This window comes from Limulus polyphemus, unplaced genomic scaffold (assembly GCF_000517525.1).
Source record: "Limulus polyphemus unplaced genomic scaffold, Limulus_polyphemus-2.1.2 Scaffold875, whole genome shotgun sequence".
NCBI classification, from domain to species: domain Eukaryota; kingdom Metazoa; phylum Arthropoda; class Merostomata; order Xiphosura; family Limulidae; genus Limulus; species Limulus polyphemus.
This window is the reverse complement of record NW_013666485.1, coordinates 188,306-203,600: the sequence shown is the minus strand read 5'-3', so window position 1 is coordinate 203,600 and position 15,295 is coordinate 188,306. Positions and strand designations below refer to the sequence as shown.

General features: G+C 31.1%; 1 protein-coding gene across 2 annotated transcripts in view; it reads right to left on the bottom strand.

Annotated features, from left to right (window-relative positions):
• The window catches only part of LOC106460988 (eukaryotic peptide chain release factor GTP-binding subunit ERF3A-like), a 62,229-nt gene that overhangs the window by 13,177 nt on the left and 33,757 nt on the right, over positions 1-15,295 (bottom strand). For both annotated transcript variants that reach the window (XM_013920755.2, XM_013920754.2), the window contains exons 7-11: positions 11,506-11,660; positions 10,768-10,914; positions 10,128-10,221; positions 5,714-5,794; positions 1,921-2,022 (exon numbers count right to left, since the gene is read on the bottom strand). In XM_013920755.2, coding sequence (XP_013776209.1) covers positions 1,921-2,022; positions 5,714-5,794; positions 10,128-10,221; positions 10,768-10,914; positions 11,506-11,660 — 579 coding nt within the window. The remainder of the gene's footprint in view (positions 1-1,920; positions 2,023-5,713; positions 5,795-10,127; positions 10,222-10,767; positions 10,915-11,505; positions 11,661-15,295) is intronic.

Below are 15,295 nucleotides of genomic sequence, written 5' to 3'. Positions count from 1 at the left end.
ATTGGGGGGAGTCCATAATCAAGGAGAAAGATTCAGTGCCCACTGACCCCACCCGCCATGGAGTCCTACGAGGGGATGCACTACAATGTCAAACAAGGACACTGCAGGAATGCCAGGGTTTCGTGAGCACTATACCCAAACACCAGCATCAGACACAATGTCCACAACACCCACTGAGAATGCCCAACACTGGTACTCAGTTGACCCTAGCGAGAGTGGACCAGCCGATTGACCCTGTAGTGTGTTGCAGTGCCCCAGACACCACTCAACCACCAAGATCCTCTCCTCCCCTTCACGGGTCACCACACACAGCAAACACGTGGGTGGATGTTTAGATCCCAGACGAAGTAACTGAAAATACAGAACCTTCCCTGGGATGTCCCCTCACCACATACAGAAATCCACGTCGAGGGGTCCATTTTTGGAAATGGTCTCTTAGATACAGTTAATTCTATGTATGACATAAATAACAAATGAAAAGTTCAGAATATCCCCCTAGTGGTTTTCTCAGCAATTTTGATGTGTTATTGTGTTAACCGCATTCTTTCCACACAAGATTTCAAACGATAAGGTAAGTCACTAGTGACGTTGAAATTTCGTATTTTTTTAGACTCAAATACAGCTGTTACTATGCTAGTTATATTATAGCGATATAGTAATTTATTATTTTCTTTGTTTATCTAAAATATATATATATATATATATATATTAAAAACCCTAAAAAAAATTACTTTTCACATCCTCCATGTTGGAAATCTCAAAAGGCTTAGCAACTTACGACAAGCAGCAAACAAGTACAAAGGTTGTAACTAGAAGATATAATTGTTTGCTTTACTTCTTACTTTACTGTTCTATGTTAAAAAAAACAAGTTTAAGAACTTATTTGTAAATAGTATTAATGTATATATATATGTGTGTGTGTGTGTGTGTGTGTGTGTGTGTGTAATGCATAATAATTGAAATGTGACTGTATTTTATAAAATACTAATCCACTAAAACACAGCCTAAACTGGCCATTTTGTAAAGATTAAAGGTCGGTTTTAAATTATTGGATATGGCATGTGCACTGTTTGTTTGTAACTTTTGTATTGTTAGCCAGGCATGCCTGGAAGGTCAATATAATAAAAATAATAACTATATATAATTGTATAATGTTATGAGCTTTAAGCTATTTGTGTTTTCGTGTTATAATCTGTAGTCATTCTAGAACAAAAAAAGCATAATTAAAATTTATTTCCTGATTCTTTATGGTGGTTATGAGGCTGATCAAATTGACAGACCCCATATAGTTAGGGTAGAAAAATAACAGACAAAATATAAAGTTTTACTGAAAACAAACGTTTGAATTGTATTTAGGAGGTTTTAGAGATTACACAAATAATATTAGATTTTTGGAACAACAGTTCTTTAGTTATAACATGAAAATCATTTTGCACTTGGACTGGTAATGAAACAGACTTGATATTTTCACAACCAAATCTATGATAAAAATGCTTCGTTAAAAAATTGGATTTTTTGTGTACGAAAGACTTGTAATCTTCACTAAATGTCTACCAAATTTTGTGAAGACACACTTACTCCATTAAAAGTTATAGTATAAATACTTAACTCATTATTATTCCGAGCCCATCACAAAATGGTTAAATGTTAACTGGAATCATAATTTAAGAAACAATTCACAAAATCAGGGAGATAATAAAACAGGTAAAATTGATTTTGTTAAGATTAAAACAATGGCAACCCTGTTAAATGTACACTGGAATCAACTTTATTTAAGGTAAGTCTAAACTTCACTGATTTTGGTAACAATAACTTGTTCACCTAACATGTTCAACTGGGCATTGTGTTACATTTACATTTTATTAGTCAAATGATCCTTCAACTTTAAAAATGTATTTATATTCTTAACACATGAATTACCTCCTCTTCTACTCCTTTCAGCTTTATCTTTATACTGTCACCAGAGGAAACCATGTTGACTTCCTCTTCATCAGTCCATAAAGTTAACACTTCCACTTGTTTCTACAGAAAATATAATAAAATGCAATACTTGTAAGATATTTTCAACGAATTTATAAATACAAGATGAATAATAAAAAAAAAAAAAACATTTAAAACTACATAATAATCTTAAATCTTATTCCTGAGTTTGGCTATGGCACAGAGTGTTGCAAATTTGTTATAGATGTTCAATATCAAGCTTATTTTACTTAATGTTACAGTAAATATAATCAAAACCACCTTAGGTGTGAAAAAAAGGTGCAGCCAAAAACAGACTGAGCGTGCGACTTAAAGGAATGAAATCAAAATTGGCAGCCAAACTGGTAGCTACACTTATAGCATTGATAAGAATTTTACAGCAATTAGTTAGATAGGCCGTGTTGTTTGTTTTACCCATCATCATGCTCCAAGTTGAACATGTTATGTTGCAGATAGCTGGGATATAAGCATTGCAGTATTCTGTTGTTAGTTGTTTTACTGAATTTCAGATCCTTGGTTTAGGTTTCTGTGAAGAATTCTTTCAACAGTTTTTGGAGGAAATGTTTATGAATATTGTCATTAAAGATGTCAGGTGAGGAAACTTCTGTGGCAGTGTTTATTAGGTTTTTTAAGTAGGAGTGATTTTCATGTGGATGTTTGTTTTAAACTGTGTATGTGATCTTGTGATACTGAAGATTAGAAATGTTAGTTACATTTTTCTTTTCACTGTTGAATTGAATATTTGGATGTATGGAGTTAAAGTGGTTGAAACAGGGGTGTGTGTTATATAGATCCGATTCTATCAAATGTATCATCTACATATCTGTACCAGTATAGTGGTGTGTGGAAAGCTAAACTGATAGTTGGAAATTCTATCCGTGTCATTAAAAATGTTAGTTAGGATTGGCGACACCAGGTTGCCCATACTTAAAACATTTATATTTACATAGTTTAAGTTGTTTAACATAAAACTAGTTTGAGGTAGTAAATTCTAAAAGAGTAGCTCGTTGGTTGCTGGAGATGTTTATTAGTGGGTTGGAGGTCTTTGATGTAAAGTTTTAAAAGCTATTTTGCAGGCTTCAGTGGTTGGAACTTCAGTGAAAAGGTTACTACATCAAAGATAGCCATTAAAGCTTTATATGGTTTAGCTGATCAAATGTAGTTCTTTGGAAAAGGAGCTTGCAGATATTACATATGTGAAAATGTCTATGCTATATATTTACTTAAGTTGTAGTTAAAAGATTCATAGATCGACATTATGAGTCTAAGCAGACAATCAAGTTAGTGTGGGTCGGGAGTTCCATCTAGTTGTGATGTACAGCAGCTGGTCTTACCTAAGTAAGAGTAAACCTTCTCACTTTAATCACAAAAAAAATAAAGTTTAGTTGGTTTTCATGTGGTTTTGTTGGATTTGTAAAAACTGAATTAAATTTCTTTCTTTCTGAAGTGATGTTATTCATTTTTTAATGTACTCATTGGTATTCATGATTATGATGGCTTTTGTCTATCTGATTTAAGAACTTTGATGTTGTCTTGTTTCAGATTATTAATATGTTAAATATCTTTCTTTGTAAGGTTACTTTTTAATTCTCATTTTTTTGGTATTTCAGGGGAATAAATTTTTCCAGTTTTACCTGTAAAGGTGATTTATTTACTATTGATAGAATTGGAATCAGTGTTGTTTTCTTTTTGGTAGCTGTTTTCTGTACTCTTGGTCTGTGTGGAACAGATCACCAGTATTGTTGCCAGGTCTTTAAGGCATGCTTTCATCTTAATCCACAGAATATTTTTGGGTGCGAGAAAGAACTTGAGTACTTGTTCAGAAGATGCATTTCTTCGGTGCTTAATTGTTAGTTGGATCTGTTGATTATAAAATTGTTTGTCATGTTGACATCCTTTCTGTCGTTGGCATCTTTTTTTGTTTTCCTTTGTCTTCCCTGTTGTTGATTTGGTTGTAAGAGTCCATAAATATCTGGTTCAGTGCAGCAAACTAGTTGATGATCTGGATTCATTTGTTTGCTTCTGCAAGTCATTCAGTTCTTTGTATTTAGAGTATAATGTAGCCTTTAGTAGTTTTTTCTGTAAGTTATATATAATACTTGTAATCTGATTAAGGTTTTGGGGTAATTTTACTTCCACAAAATCAGGAATCAATTGTTTGTTACAGCACAGTATGATAAAGGAAACATTATTTGTTATATTGATAATTTTGTGTTTTAAGTTCCTTAGTTTTGAAAGGATCACTCTGCCTTGTACATTTAACAATGGGGCAGCATATACAGGTTAAACCATACTGAAATCTGCACAGATACACAGCACACAAAGAAATACCATATGCTTACACATCTCAAGTAATCACCATGATGAAATAACTCATCAGGTACCATCATAGTAACTGCTTGTTGTGCTATTGAATGTAGCAATAGACAGAGACAAAAGCCCAGTCTTGCTTTCTATCGTTTTTTAAAAGACAAAGAGCAATAGAATTGATGGATTTCAGCTGTCAATTGGAAAGACTGGGAACCATCAGACTACAGCTGTCTGTGTAGCAAATGTTTTATAGCAGGTAGGAACGTTAATTTTTCAATAGTATATAAATAAATATCAGGTAAATGTATACTTTTATACTATAGAATAAAAATGTAAATGATCATCTAGCCCCCAAGCCAAGGAAAAGTTTTGATAACATGACAGTATCGGCCTGCATTGTCACCCAAAATGACACACAAAACATAACAAACAAATCTGCAGAAGCCTTGTCTCTGCCTTATGGCTCAGCTCAAACATAAATTATGGTAATTTTAGTATGATATTTGAGTATTTAGCATGCAATAAACTTTATCAGTCCATCATATCATAATTATTTTCAACAGTATCTAAATGACATTTCAATGTTAGAATTTTCCTGAAAGTCTGAAAATTTTACCATATGAACCAAACAGATCAGAAATAGTTTCACTTTAGTTCAGTTATTCATGAATAATTATTTTTTGTATCATGATATTAATAGTCTCAAACAGGCTGCCAATACACGTAATTAAATTTCCAGGTGCCAAGAGTGATCACTCACTCTCTCCTGACTATATTCCTATTGTGTTTTCTCACATCAAGTCACCCCAGAAGAGACGAGCAGCAAAGAATATGGCCAGATTTCATACATGCCAGGCAATGAAAAAAAAAAAGTTGTGAGGGGTGAATTCAGGTAATGATGTGGCTGCACCTCTCACAATGTTGAAAAATAATCCATCTGGCAAAACCTATGGGTCTCTTCACGAGCCCACTAGCTTCAGCAGTTATCGATGTCGATGTTCTCCCTGCATATGCTTAACATCATCAGATAATGTCAGTGACAAAGTATCTTACATATATTATTGCATTTTCAACTCTGCTGAGTTTATCTCACATGTGGTATATCAGGGTGCTATAGACTCTAGCATGACATCCAAATGGTGTACAAGCATACATCATGTTATTTTGGTTACGTCTGCAAAACCTCTGTACAGGTTACATGTACATCACTAATAACTTTTAACATTTCTATAAAAAACTCATTTAGATGTTTATGTGATCGACTCAAAATAAATACCATGCACTTGAATTGAATTCTGATATAAACTTACCCTGATGATGACAAAACCTTGTCGAAAAGTTGTACATTTGCTGTTATGTTAAACTTATATTAAAGTTTTTCTTCATTACCCATTCAAGCCATCTCCAGGCATTATAAACTTACCCTGTTGGGCATTAAGATCAGCTGCTGATTCCTCTTCACTGCTCCTGACTCAATTTTGCCTAGAACCACTGTTCCCATGTCCTGTAAAAAAAAAGAAAGAGTGAAGATTATTAAGATTGGTCAATCATAGGAAATCCTGATGAAAACTAATTACTATTATGGACCTTCTTTCTGCAATATCTAATCAGCAGTTGATATAAATATTTATGAAAATATAAAAGTAACTAATCTAATAAAATTAAAATCCTTAAAAATTATGAAAATTCAAGCTCAATATTTAGATGACAAAAGTATCACAAAAGTTAAAAAAAAATAAAATGTACCATTATCTCAGCACTAAACTCCAATCTTAAATTAGGAACTATTTAAAACTTGTATGCCTATCTACAAAATGTAATGAAACTAATATAGACTTCCTGGTTAATGCTACTCCATTAAATAAATTGCCAAGGAGTGAGAAAATCTCTTGTGAGTACTGACACTTAAGCTTACATTGCATGTGTAATCACTGATAATTATTTATATAAGAAAACTTTTGTCAAGCTTCTTTTGTTTATTGTAATCTTTTACATCAAAGAGATAATGTACAACCTTGCTACATGTAAAAGTCACAAAGATGGTGGCCGCACTTTCCCATAAGTTGCTATAAATATAACCTTAGTATCTCTTTTGTTAAGGATCATTCCATTACTTTCTTTTAATTAGAGATTTGGGAAAAGTTCTGGTAGGACTAGATTAAATCTCTCAACACAAACTCAGTGGATTTGACTGACCACATAACCTCTTTGTATTCATTAAAAGTCTTTAAAGTTTTGATACTATTATTTTAATATATTAAGTATACCTTCACAAAATTTTGCAGACTTTCTGTAAACATAAGTCTTTAACATTCAAAAAATCATATTTTTTAGTGAAATATTTTTCATAAACCAAAAAAAAGAAAAAGATTTGTACGTGAACATATTGAGTATTATTTTTTACTAGTCTGTGCACAAAGTGATTTTCATGTTACAATTAAAAGTATATTTCTTCATCTCAAAATTCATTTGCATAATCTCTAAAACCTCCTGAATACATTTTAAATGTTTTTTTCAGTAACACTATAAATTTTATGTGTTATTTTCTCTACCCCAAATCTATACAAGGTTAGTCAACTTGACTGACCTCGTAACCATAAAAAAAAGAAAGAATCTAAATTACCTTTTTTTTCTTCTTAGAATGACTTCAAATTGTAACATGAAACTGTTTCTTTATCCTAAGTAGCTTTAAACTTGTAACAGTATACATCTATTTATAATTAAATGTTATTGTTTTACAGCCCTTTGATTGCTCTTTGAATTACATTACCCACAAGCTACTCCTAGCTGCTTATGTGCATACCTTGTGAAACAATTTTATTATTATATTATTATTATTTATTTTACCTAATCTAACCTTAACTAACCTAAAGATCCTTATTTTTACATTGTAGTTACTTTATAATAATTAATAAAGAATAAACATGAAAAACAAGAAGGAAAGTAATTACCCAGGACTTTTTTTTTTACTGTCAACTGTTGATAGCACTTAACCCTGTTTTTTTATATTAATGGTAGTAATTAACCAAATAATTTTTATTTAATTAAATAATGCACCAAAAAACCTAGAATAACAACATAGAAAAAGCAGACAATTTCCTATAACTAGCACAATTGTTTTGGCTTTCTAACTATGCGATAAGAGCTGTTACAAGTTCATCCAAACTAGTTCTTATCTTTGCGTGGGAACGAAGCTTGTACTAAAAGAGAAATTGTCAATTCTCTGTTCAGAAAACAACTTAATATAATATGTCATTTGATAGATGTAAACCTTGGCTTTCTATTGGTTATAAGTAATATAATATTAAACATAAAAGAGAACTATTAACAAATACTGAAAAAGAGGATGTGCCAGGTGGGTGTTGCAAGAGGGGTCTGATTTTCTATTTGATGGCTTTGTAACCAAACATGATTGAACGCTATAAAAATTATGGTTTGTCTGATCAATGAGGATTTTATAATGAGTAATTTACATTAAATTTGATACTTATTGCAAAGGTGGTGAATAAAATAAATAGGGGATGCCTAGAGAAAATTTGCCAAATTTCTCACGCTAGGGGAAATTCAGGATTTTGTTTAATATTGCCTTATAAAATTAAGAACTTAAAACTTGTATACTACTAAAATATGGATCATTAGCTAAGAATTTGGTATAACATAAACAAAAAGCAGTTTAATTAAATCTTGAATGTAAGTCACTAAAACCTAATGACATGTGCAGTAAAGGATGCCCATGGCAATAGGTATAAGAGTGTTGAAGAACAAGAAGTAATATTATTTAACCCTGTTGCCCCAGGTACCCTTTACTGTGCATGACAAGGTTTTAGTGTCTTACATTCAAAATTTTATTAAATTACTTTTTGTTTATGTTATACCAATTAGAATAGCATAAACTATTAACTAATAATCCATATTTTAATAGTATACAAGTTCTAAGTTCTTAATTCTACATGGAAATATATAAAAAAAATCCTGAATTTCCACTAATGTGACCCATTTTGTCTTAGCATGTCATCATCCCTATTTTATCCACCACCCCTCAAAAATGCACGAAATTAAATGCAAAATACTCTCTATAAAATCGTTATTGCTCAAACAAACCATAATTTTTATAGCCTTCAATTTTGTTTGGTTACAGAGCTATCAAATAGAAAATTAGACCCCTCCTGCCACACCCACCTGTCACATTATCTCTTTCACAATTCGTTGATAGTTCTCTCTTACGTTTCATTATATATTACCTATAACTAATAGAAAGTCAAGGTTTTCATCCATCAAATGATGTATTGTATAACATTGTGTTCTGAGCAGATAATCATCAATTGCACTCAGAGTAGCAACACTGTTCCCGTGGGAAAGTTAACAACTAGCTTGTATGAATTTGTAATGGCTCTTCTCGCATAGTTAGAAAGCCAGGAAAATATTGAGAGATAAGTGAATTTGTCTACTTTTTGCATGTTATTAGTCTATATTCTTTGGTGCATTATTTAATTAAATAAAAATTGTTAAATGCTTTACTATAATTACTATAAAAAAAAAATCAAGCTTAACTCTCCTCGACAAGTGAGGGCAAGAAAAAAAAGATTGGGTAAGTACTTTATTTATTATTATAAAAGTAATTAAAATTAAAAATACGGATCTTTTTAAGTTACTTAAGACTTGATTAGCTAAAACAAGTAATAATAATAACAATATAATTAAAATGGTTCATGAGTAATGCACGTGAGCCAGCTCATGGGTAATGTAATTCAATATAGTAATATGACTTCCACATTCCCCAAGTGATTTACAACATATAATGGCGCGAATAGTAGTTAGACATGGTTCAAAGGGCAATAAAACAATAAAATTTAATTATAAATAGAAGTATAATGTTATGAACTTAGAGCTATTTAGGATAAACGAACGTAGTTTCATGCTACAATTTGAAGTCATTCTAGAAAAAAAAAGAAGGTTAATTTAGGTTTATTTCGATTTTTTTTTCTTGGTGGTTACAAGGTCGTCAAATTTACCAATCCAGTTTTGAGATAGGGTAGAGAAAATAACAGATAAACTATAAGAATTTAGTGAAAAAAAAACGTTTGAAATTCATTTAGGAGGTTTTAGGAACTACACAAAGGAAATTTGAGATTTTTGAGATGACGAAAAGTATTTTTAATTTTAACATGAAAATTACTTTGCACATGGACTATTGAAAACAAATACTCAATATATTCAAGGACAAATCTTTACTTTATTAAAAATACTTCACTAAAAAAATACGTCTTTTTGTATGTGAAAGACTACCAAATTTCGTGAAGATATACCAAATATATTGAGAGTTATAAGTATTAATTTATAAAGACTTTAAATAAGTACAAAAGGTCACGTGTTGAGAGTTAATATTATATTATCTAAACCCATGTAGCTTAACAGAAATTAAACAATGAATATTAAAACAAAATTCCATCTTATGACATAACCAAAAATAAAATGCAAATTTCTCTGTTTACATTTTCAGAAAACTTTAATATATCAATTTTATAAAAAGAATAAAAATGATTCATTTTTAATTATGTAACTAGTTTTATCTGTCTGCAGTATTTTGGAGATAATATTTCAAAATGCCAGCACAGATCTTCAGTATGATGTCTCCTATCAAATTTAGCTAAAGTTCATTTCATTACTCACCACCTAAATCTTCTTTAAACAAAAAAGGAAGTTAACTTCATTGTGCAATTTATTTACCACCAAAAAAAAAACCCATCAGTGTCTGCTTAGGATCTGTTTTAAAATGACCTACTTGAATAATTATTGCCACTCAATTTCCTTTAGTACTTTGTTGAAAATTGTCTTACCTTGTACTTGTCTACAACAGGCATTATGAAAGGTCCTTCCACTGGCCGGTTTAATGACGGAAGTGTTTCAATGTACTGGAGTAAAGATGGGCCTCTGAAATTTAATATACAGTGGTAATTATAAATGTTGTCAAAAGATAATTTTCCTCTTTTTAAGAAGATTTCAGATAGTGCAAACAAAAGTTTCTAAATAAATTTTAATTATTTAGCAGTTAACATTTTTCTTGTGATATAACTCTTTACGTTTTCCTATCTTATTTCATTCTTAATATTAAGTACATAAAATATTATTCAGCAAAGGATAACTGATTCTAGTGTGTACATGAACACATTCAGTATTGTTGTGAGGATAGTTTTAATACAAAAAGTAGTTAACACTGGTGTTTATTCTTTTCCAGAGTGCATCTGTCTAGAAATCACATTGATCTGACAAAGTCCTCAGCACTGCTGACTGAAGTATTGCCCACTTCTGGGCTCCAGGCAGATGCAATACACAATTTAAAGCACAATATTGACAAATATAAAGGAAATTCAGTATTAAAGAAAGCTTATAAAAAGAAAATCCTAATGGAATTTAGAAGCTTTTATTGTGTGCTCAGATGTATACATCAACAAAAATATACCTCAATAGTTTACTTACCTATACCATGGACAAATTTTCTCATCTAAGAGGTCTCTAAGAAAAGCCCCAGTAAGCCCTGAGCATGGAATGAAAAAGATGTCCGTTTTGGGGTTAAAGCCACATTTTTTCAAGTAGGGAACCAATTTTTCTTTACATTCATTGAACCTATGCAAGGAGAAGTGAACTGAGTATTATTCCTGCTAAGTATATCAACACATATGATCAGTTAGTTTTATCAATAGATTAATATATTCATCAAACTCCCATCAAAACCTGTTGCCACATTTGTAAGATACTCCCACCACAAGAAATCAATTTGGAAAAAAAAGCATTACAATAAAAGTGATCAAACTGAGTTAAACTTTCAGCCAAAAAAAAAAAAGCTTACTCATCACTCATTGTTTTTAGGATAATAATAACAAATGACCAACTTTAATAAACACAGAAATTTCTGAGCTTAAAAATCTGAGAAGAAAAACACAAAAGAAGCTATGTAGATTACAAAAAAAAAAAAATAACTTGTACAATAGTAGTATATGCAATCTTGTTAGCTGTGCTTTATGGTATTACAAAATCTGTAAAAAACTATTTTATACATATTTTAATAAGAAAATTACATAAAATCACTGTCTTAAAAAAGTAAAATCATGAATAAGGAGCCATTTGATGAAATTCAATCCCTAACAGATGTGCTGAGTGACATAACACGTAGACAAGAAACATGACTGTAATTTCAAACTAAGTTTGCTTATTCACCTGTCTTCAGCCCACTCAACAGTTGGATCATCCATTTTGTTCACCAGTATTACTAAATGCTTTACTCCAGCTGTTTTTGCTAACATAGCATGTTCTCTGGTCTGGCCTCCTCTTTCAAATCCAGTTTCAAATTCACCCTTTCTTGCTGAGATTACCTGAGGGTTTTTGAAAAAAATAAGTAAAAAGACATACCTGAAAAATAGTGATATGGAAAACAAAATATCAACATAAAGCCAGTTTTTGTGTGTGTGTGTGTCTACATAGCATTACTAAAAAACTGAACAATATCATAAAAATGTTATTAATAAAATTTTTTAATAATATACCATTAACTCTATGTTTACAGGTTATGCTCAAAGGGCCTAATATGTGACCACCAAAGTAACCATGAGGTTAGTCATTACTAGAACTTATGATAATATATATATATATATATATTCACGAAGTTTTGCAGACTATCAGAAAACATTAGTCTTTTGTACACAAAAATTTTAATTTTTTAGTTAAGTATTTGAACTACAGATTTGTTCATGAATTTGCTTGCAAATTTTTGCAACAAACTCAGAAACTCGCTGAACATAAGGCAATGATTTACTTCTAGTGCCATTACTATTTTCATGGACTGTAGTGAGGTACTTCCAAAAACAAAGCAAGCAGATTTTTTAGACAACACTTTTCCCCTGTAATGACATATATATATATATACTATTTCCTCACAAATGCTTACATTTCAGCTATTTTAGAACAGTAAATAAAAAATATGTTGCAAACAATGATAAATAATAATTAAGATACTACGAAATTTTTTTGCACTCGTACATTGTACTTTCTAACCCTCATTGAATCTCACACATAAAAGGGTAGACAAATTAGTTTTTGCAGATTTTATTTATGCATTTTGAAATAAGAAAAATTATAATTTACTAGACTGATACCACAAAAAACGCCATTAATTTATGTTCGAACCATTGCCTTAATCATCACACTTCAAACTCTCCAATGGTATAACATCTTTTTTCTGTGTCAATAACTTAGGAAGACTGACAGTATTATGTAGTTCAAAATGAGTGCTTTCAATTGGTTATAAACATGTGGCATCTAAATCTCAAGTCTAAATATAGAAGGTGGGTGTGGCATCTGTCAGGAATTAGCAAAATTTATTTCCTGTAGCAGAGAAGAATTGACCCTAAGGAATTTAAAAGAAAGTTGTGTAAACAGACAAATTAACCTAGTTTCTGTTTAGACATAGAAGTATATTGTACATGGAGTAGTATTCAAATTATAGAGACCAAAAGTTAAGATTTGTGATCGCTCTTGTGTCTCATTACAACAAAACTGAAGTTTAAGAATTATAACTCCTCTTGTTATTATAGAAATGCAGTTTATTTCCTAATATTTCTTAATTTAATACATATTACTTACTTTATTGCCCATTTTGTTATTCTTAGTGATAGTTTCTACAGTTTCACAATTTCAAATAACTTTACACAACCACTGCTACTTTTGCCCTCTCATTTCATCTAGGCTTGGCATGGCCATTTGGTTAGGGTGCTCGACTCGCAATCTGAGGGCTGTGGGTTTGAATCCCCATCCAACCAAACATGCTCACCCTTTCAGCCATGGGAGCATTATAATGTGACAGTCAATCCTACTATTCGTTGGTAAAAGAGTAGTCCAAGAGTTGGAGATAGGTGGTGATGACTAACTGCCTTCCCTCTAGTCTTTCACTGCTAAATTAGAGACGGCTAATACAGATAGGCCTCATGTAGCTTTGTGCAAAATACAAAAAAAACACACTTTTATCTATTTAAAGTGACCAGCTTATAGCCAGAGATGAACAAAACACCTGTTGTTTTTTTTATGATGCTAATCATTTAATATATAGTTGAAGGGTTTTGAGGCATAACTGACACTGATTTTGATTTCAATAGTTTAGATATGTTGAGAAATGAGAATAGATAAAAGAAAGTCACACAAAGAGTTATATGTTTCTTAAAATTTTTTGCTAGATATGACTATATGCCACCTCCTTGATTTTTAATATATTTTATTGTCACATAACATAAAGGATGTCCTTTCAGATAATAGCACTCCACCGCTTAGCCCTATTCCTCCAAAAGTTCACAAAACAGAAACCAACAGAGATATCTGTGACAGTGACTGCAGCACTACCTTCCCCACCAAGCAGTGATTCAGATGAAAGCTTTGTACAATAAAAAGAACAGGAAAGCAGAATATCTGAAGTTAAAGAACAACCTCAAAAAAGTAGAAGTACAAACACCTCAGGTCCAGAGACCATCTGGAATTGACGTCAGAGGCCCTCAAAAACCACCAAGAACACGATTTAGAAAATATGACACAGAAGATTTTAACTTTATGAAAGTTATTGGCATTTAACACTTAGATAATATCAAACTCTGAATTATAATACTAATTTCTCTTACATGCATTGATAGTAAAGTTGTTTAACCCTTTCGAGACAGGTCACGTGTGAAAGGCCATGTCATCTCATTTGTTGACTCGCATTCAAAATTTTATTTAACTACCATTTCATGAATTTATATCAATAACTTTGGTATCAAACTGTAGATTATAATTCGTATTTTAGTATTGTACATTACTAAATTTCTTAGTTTAAAAGTAAATATTAAAAAAAACAGAGATAAACATTGATTTTTGTGTGTGTCACGTGGTATGTTGAATGTAGCACTGGTTCAAATTAATGTTGTGAAACCTAAATACTAAATCTATAATTTTGTTCGAATTAGAAACTCAAATTACCGATATTGACAAGCTGGAATATAAAATAAGAATGTCTTATCTTTTTTATTAGCTAAGATATTGCTCATGTAATAAATCAAACAGTGGCACCCCGCCCACGTCTTTCCATTTTTGGAAATGCTCCCTTATATACACTTCTATAAATGATATAAATAACCAATCGAAAGCTCAGAATGTCTCCCTAGTGGCTTTCTTAGCCATTTTCAAATATAAATTCATGATATCTTTCTTTCGATACAAGACGTCGTAGAGGTAAGTCGAGTCTTTACTCAACTTGAAATTTCATATTTGTTTAGAAAAAAATACATCTTAGTTACTAATCTTGATAAATTATAGTGGAATTCTATGGTATTGATGTAGTAACTAATGATTTTTTAGTTATTCAAATGTATATATATAAAACCTAAAAAAATTATTTTGTTTCATATCCTCACATGCAAAATTTTTAAAGGCTTAGCAACTTACATCAAGCAGCAACCGAGTACAAAGGTCGTAACTAGAAGAGTTAATTGTTTGCTTTACTTCTTTATTTACTATTCTATGTTTTAAGAAAGATATGTTTAAGAACTTATTTCAAAATAGCAATAATCTATATACATGTATAATGTATAATAATTAAAATTTGACCATATTTTACAAAATACTAGTCGACTAAAACACAGCCAAGACAAGTTACTTTGTATAGACCAAAGGTCAGCTTTATGTTATTGGATATGGTAACATGAGTGCATGTGTGCAGTCTCGTTGTAGCTATGGTATTGTTAGCCAGGCACGGCTGAAAGGTCAATATAATAAAAATAATTAATATATATAAATGTATAATGTTATGAGATTTAAGCTATTTAGTCTAAACATTTATATTCTCGTGTGATAATCTGTGTTCATTCTAGGATGAAAGAGGCACAATTTATATTTATTTCTTAATTTTTTATGGTGGTTACAATATCAGTCAAATCTACTGAACACGTAGAGAAAATAACAGTTAAAATACAGTTTTTTTCTTAAGAAA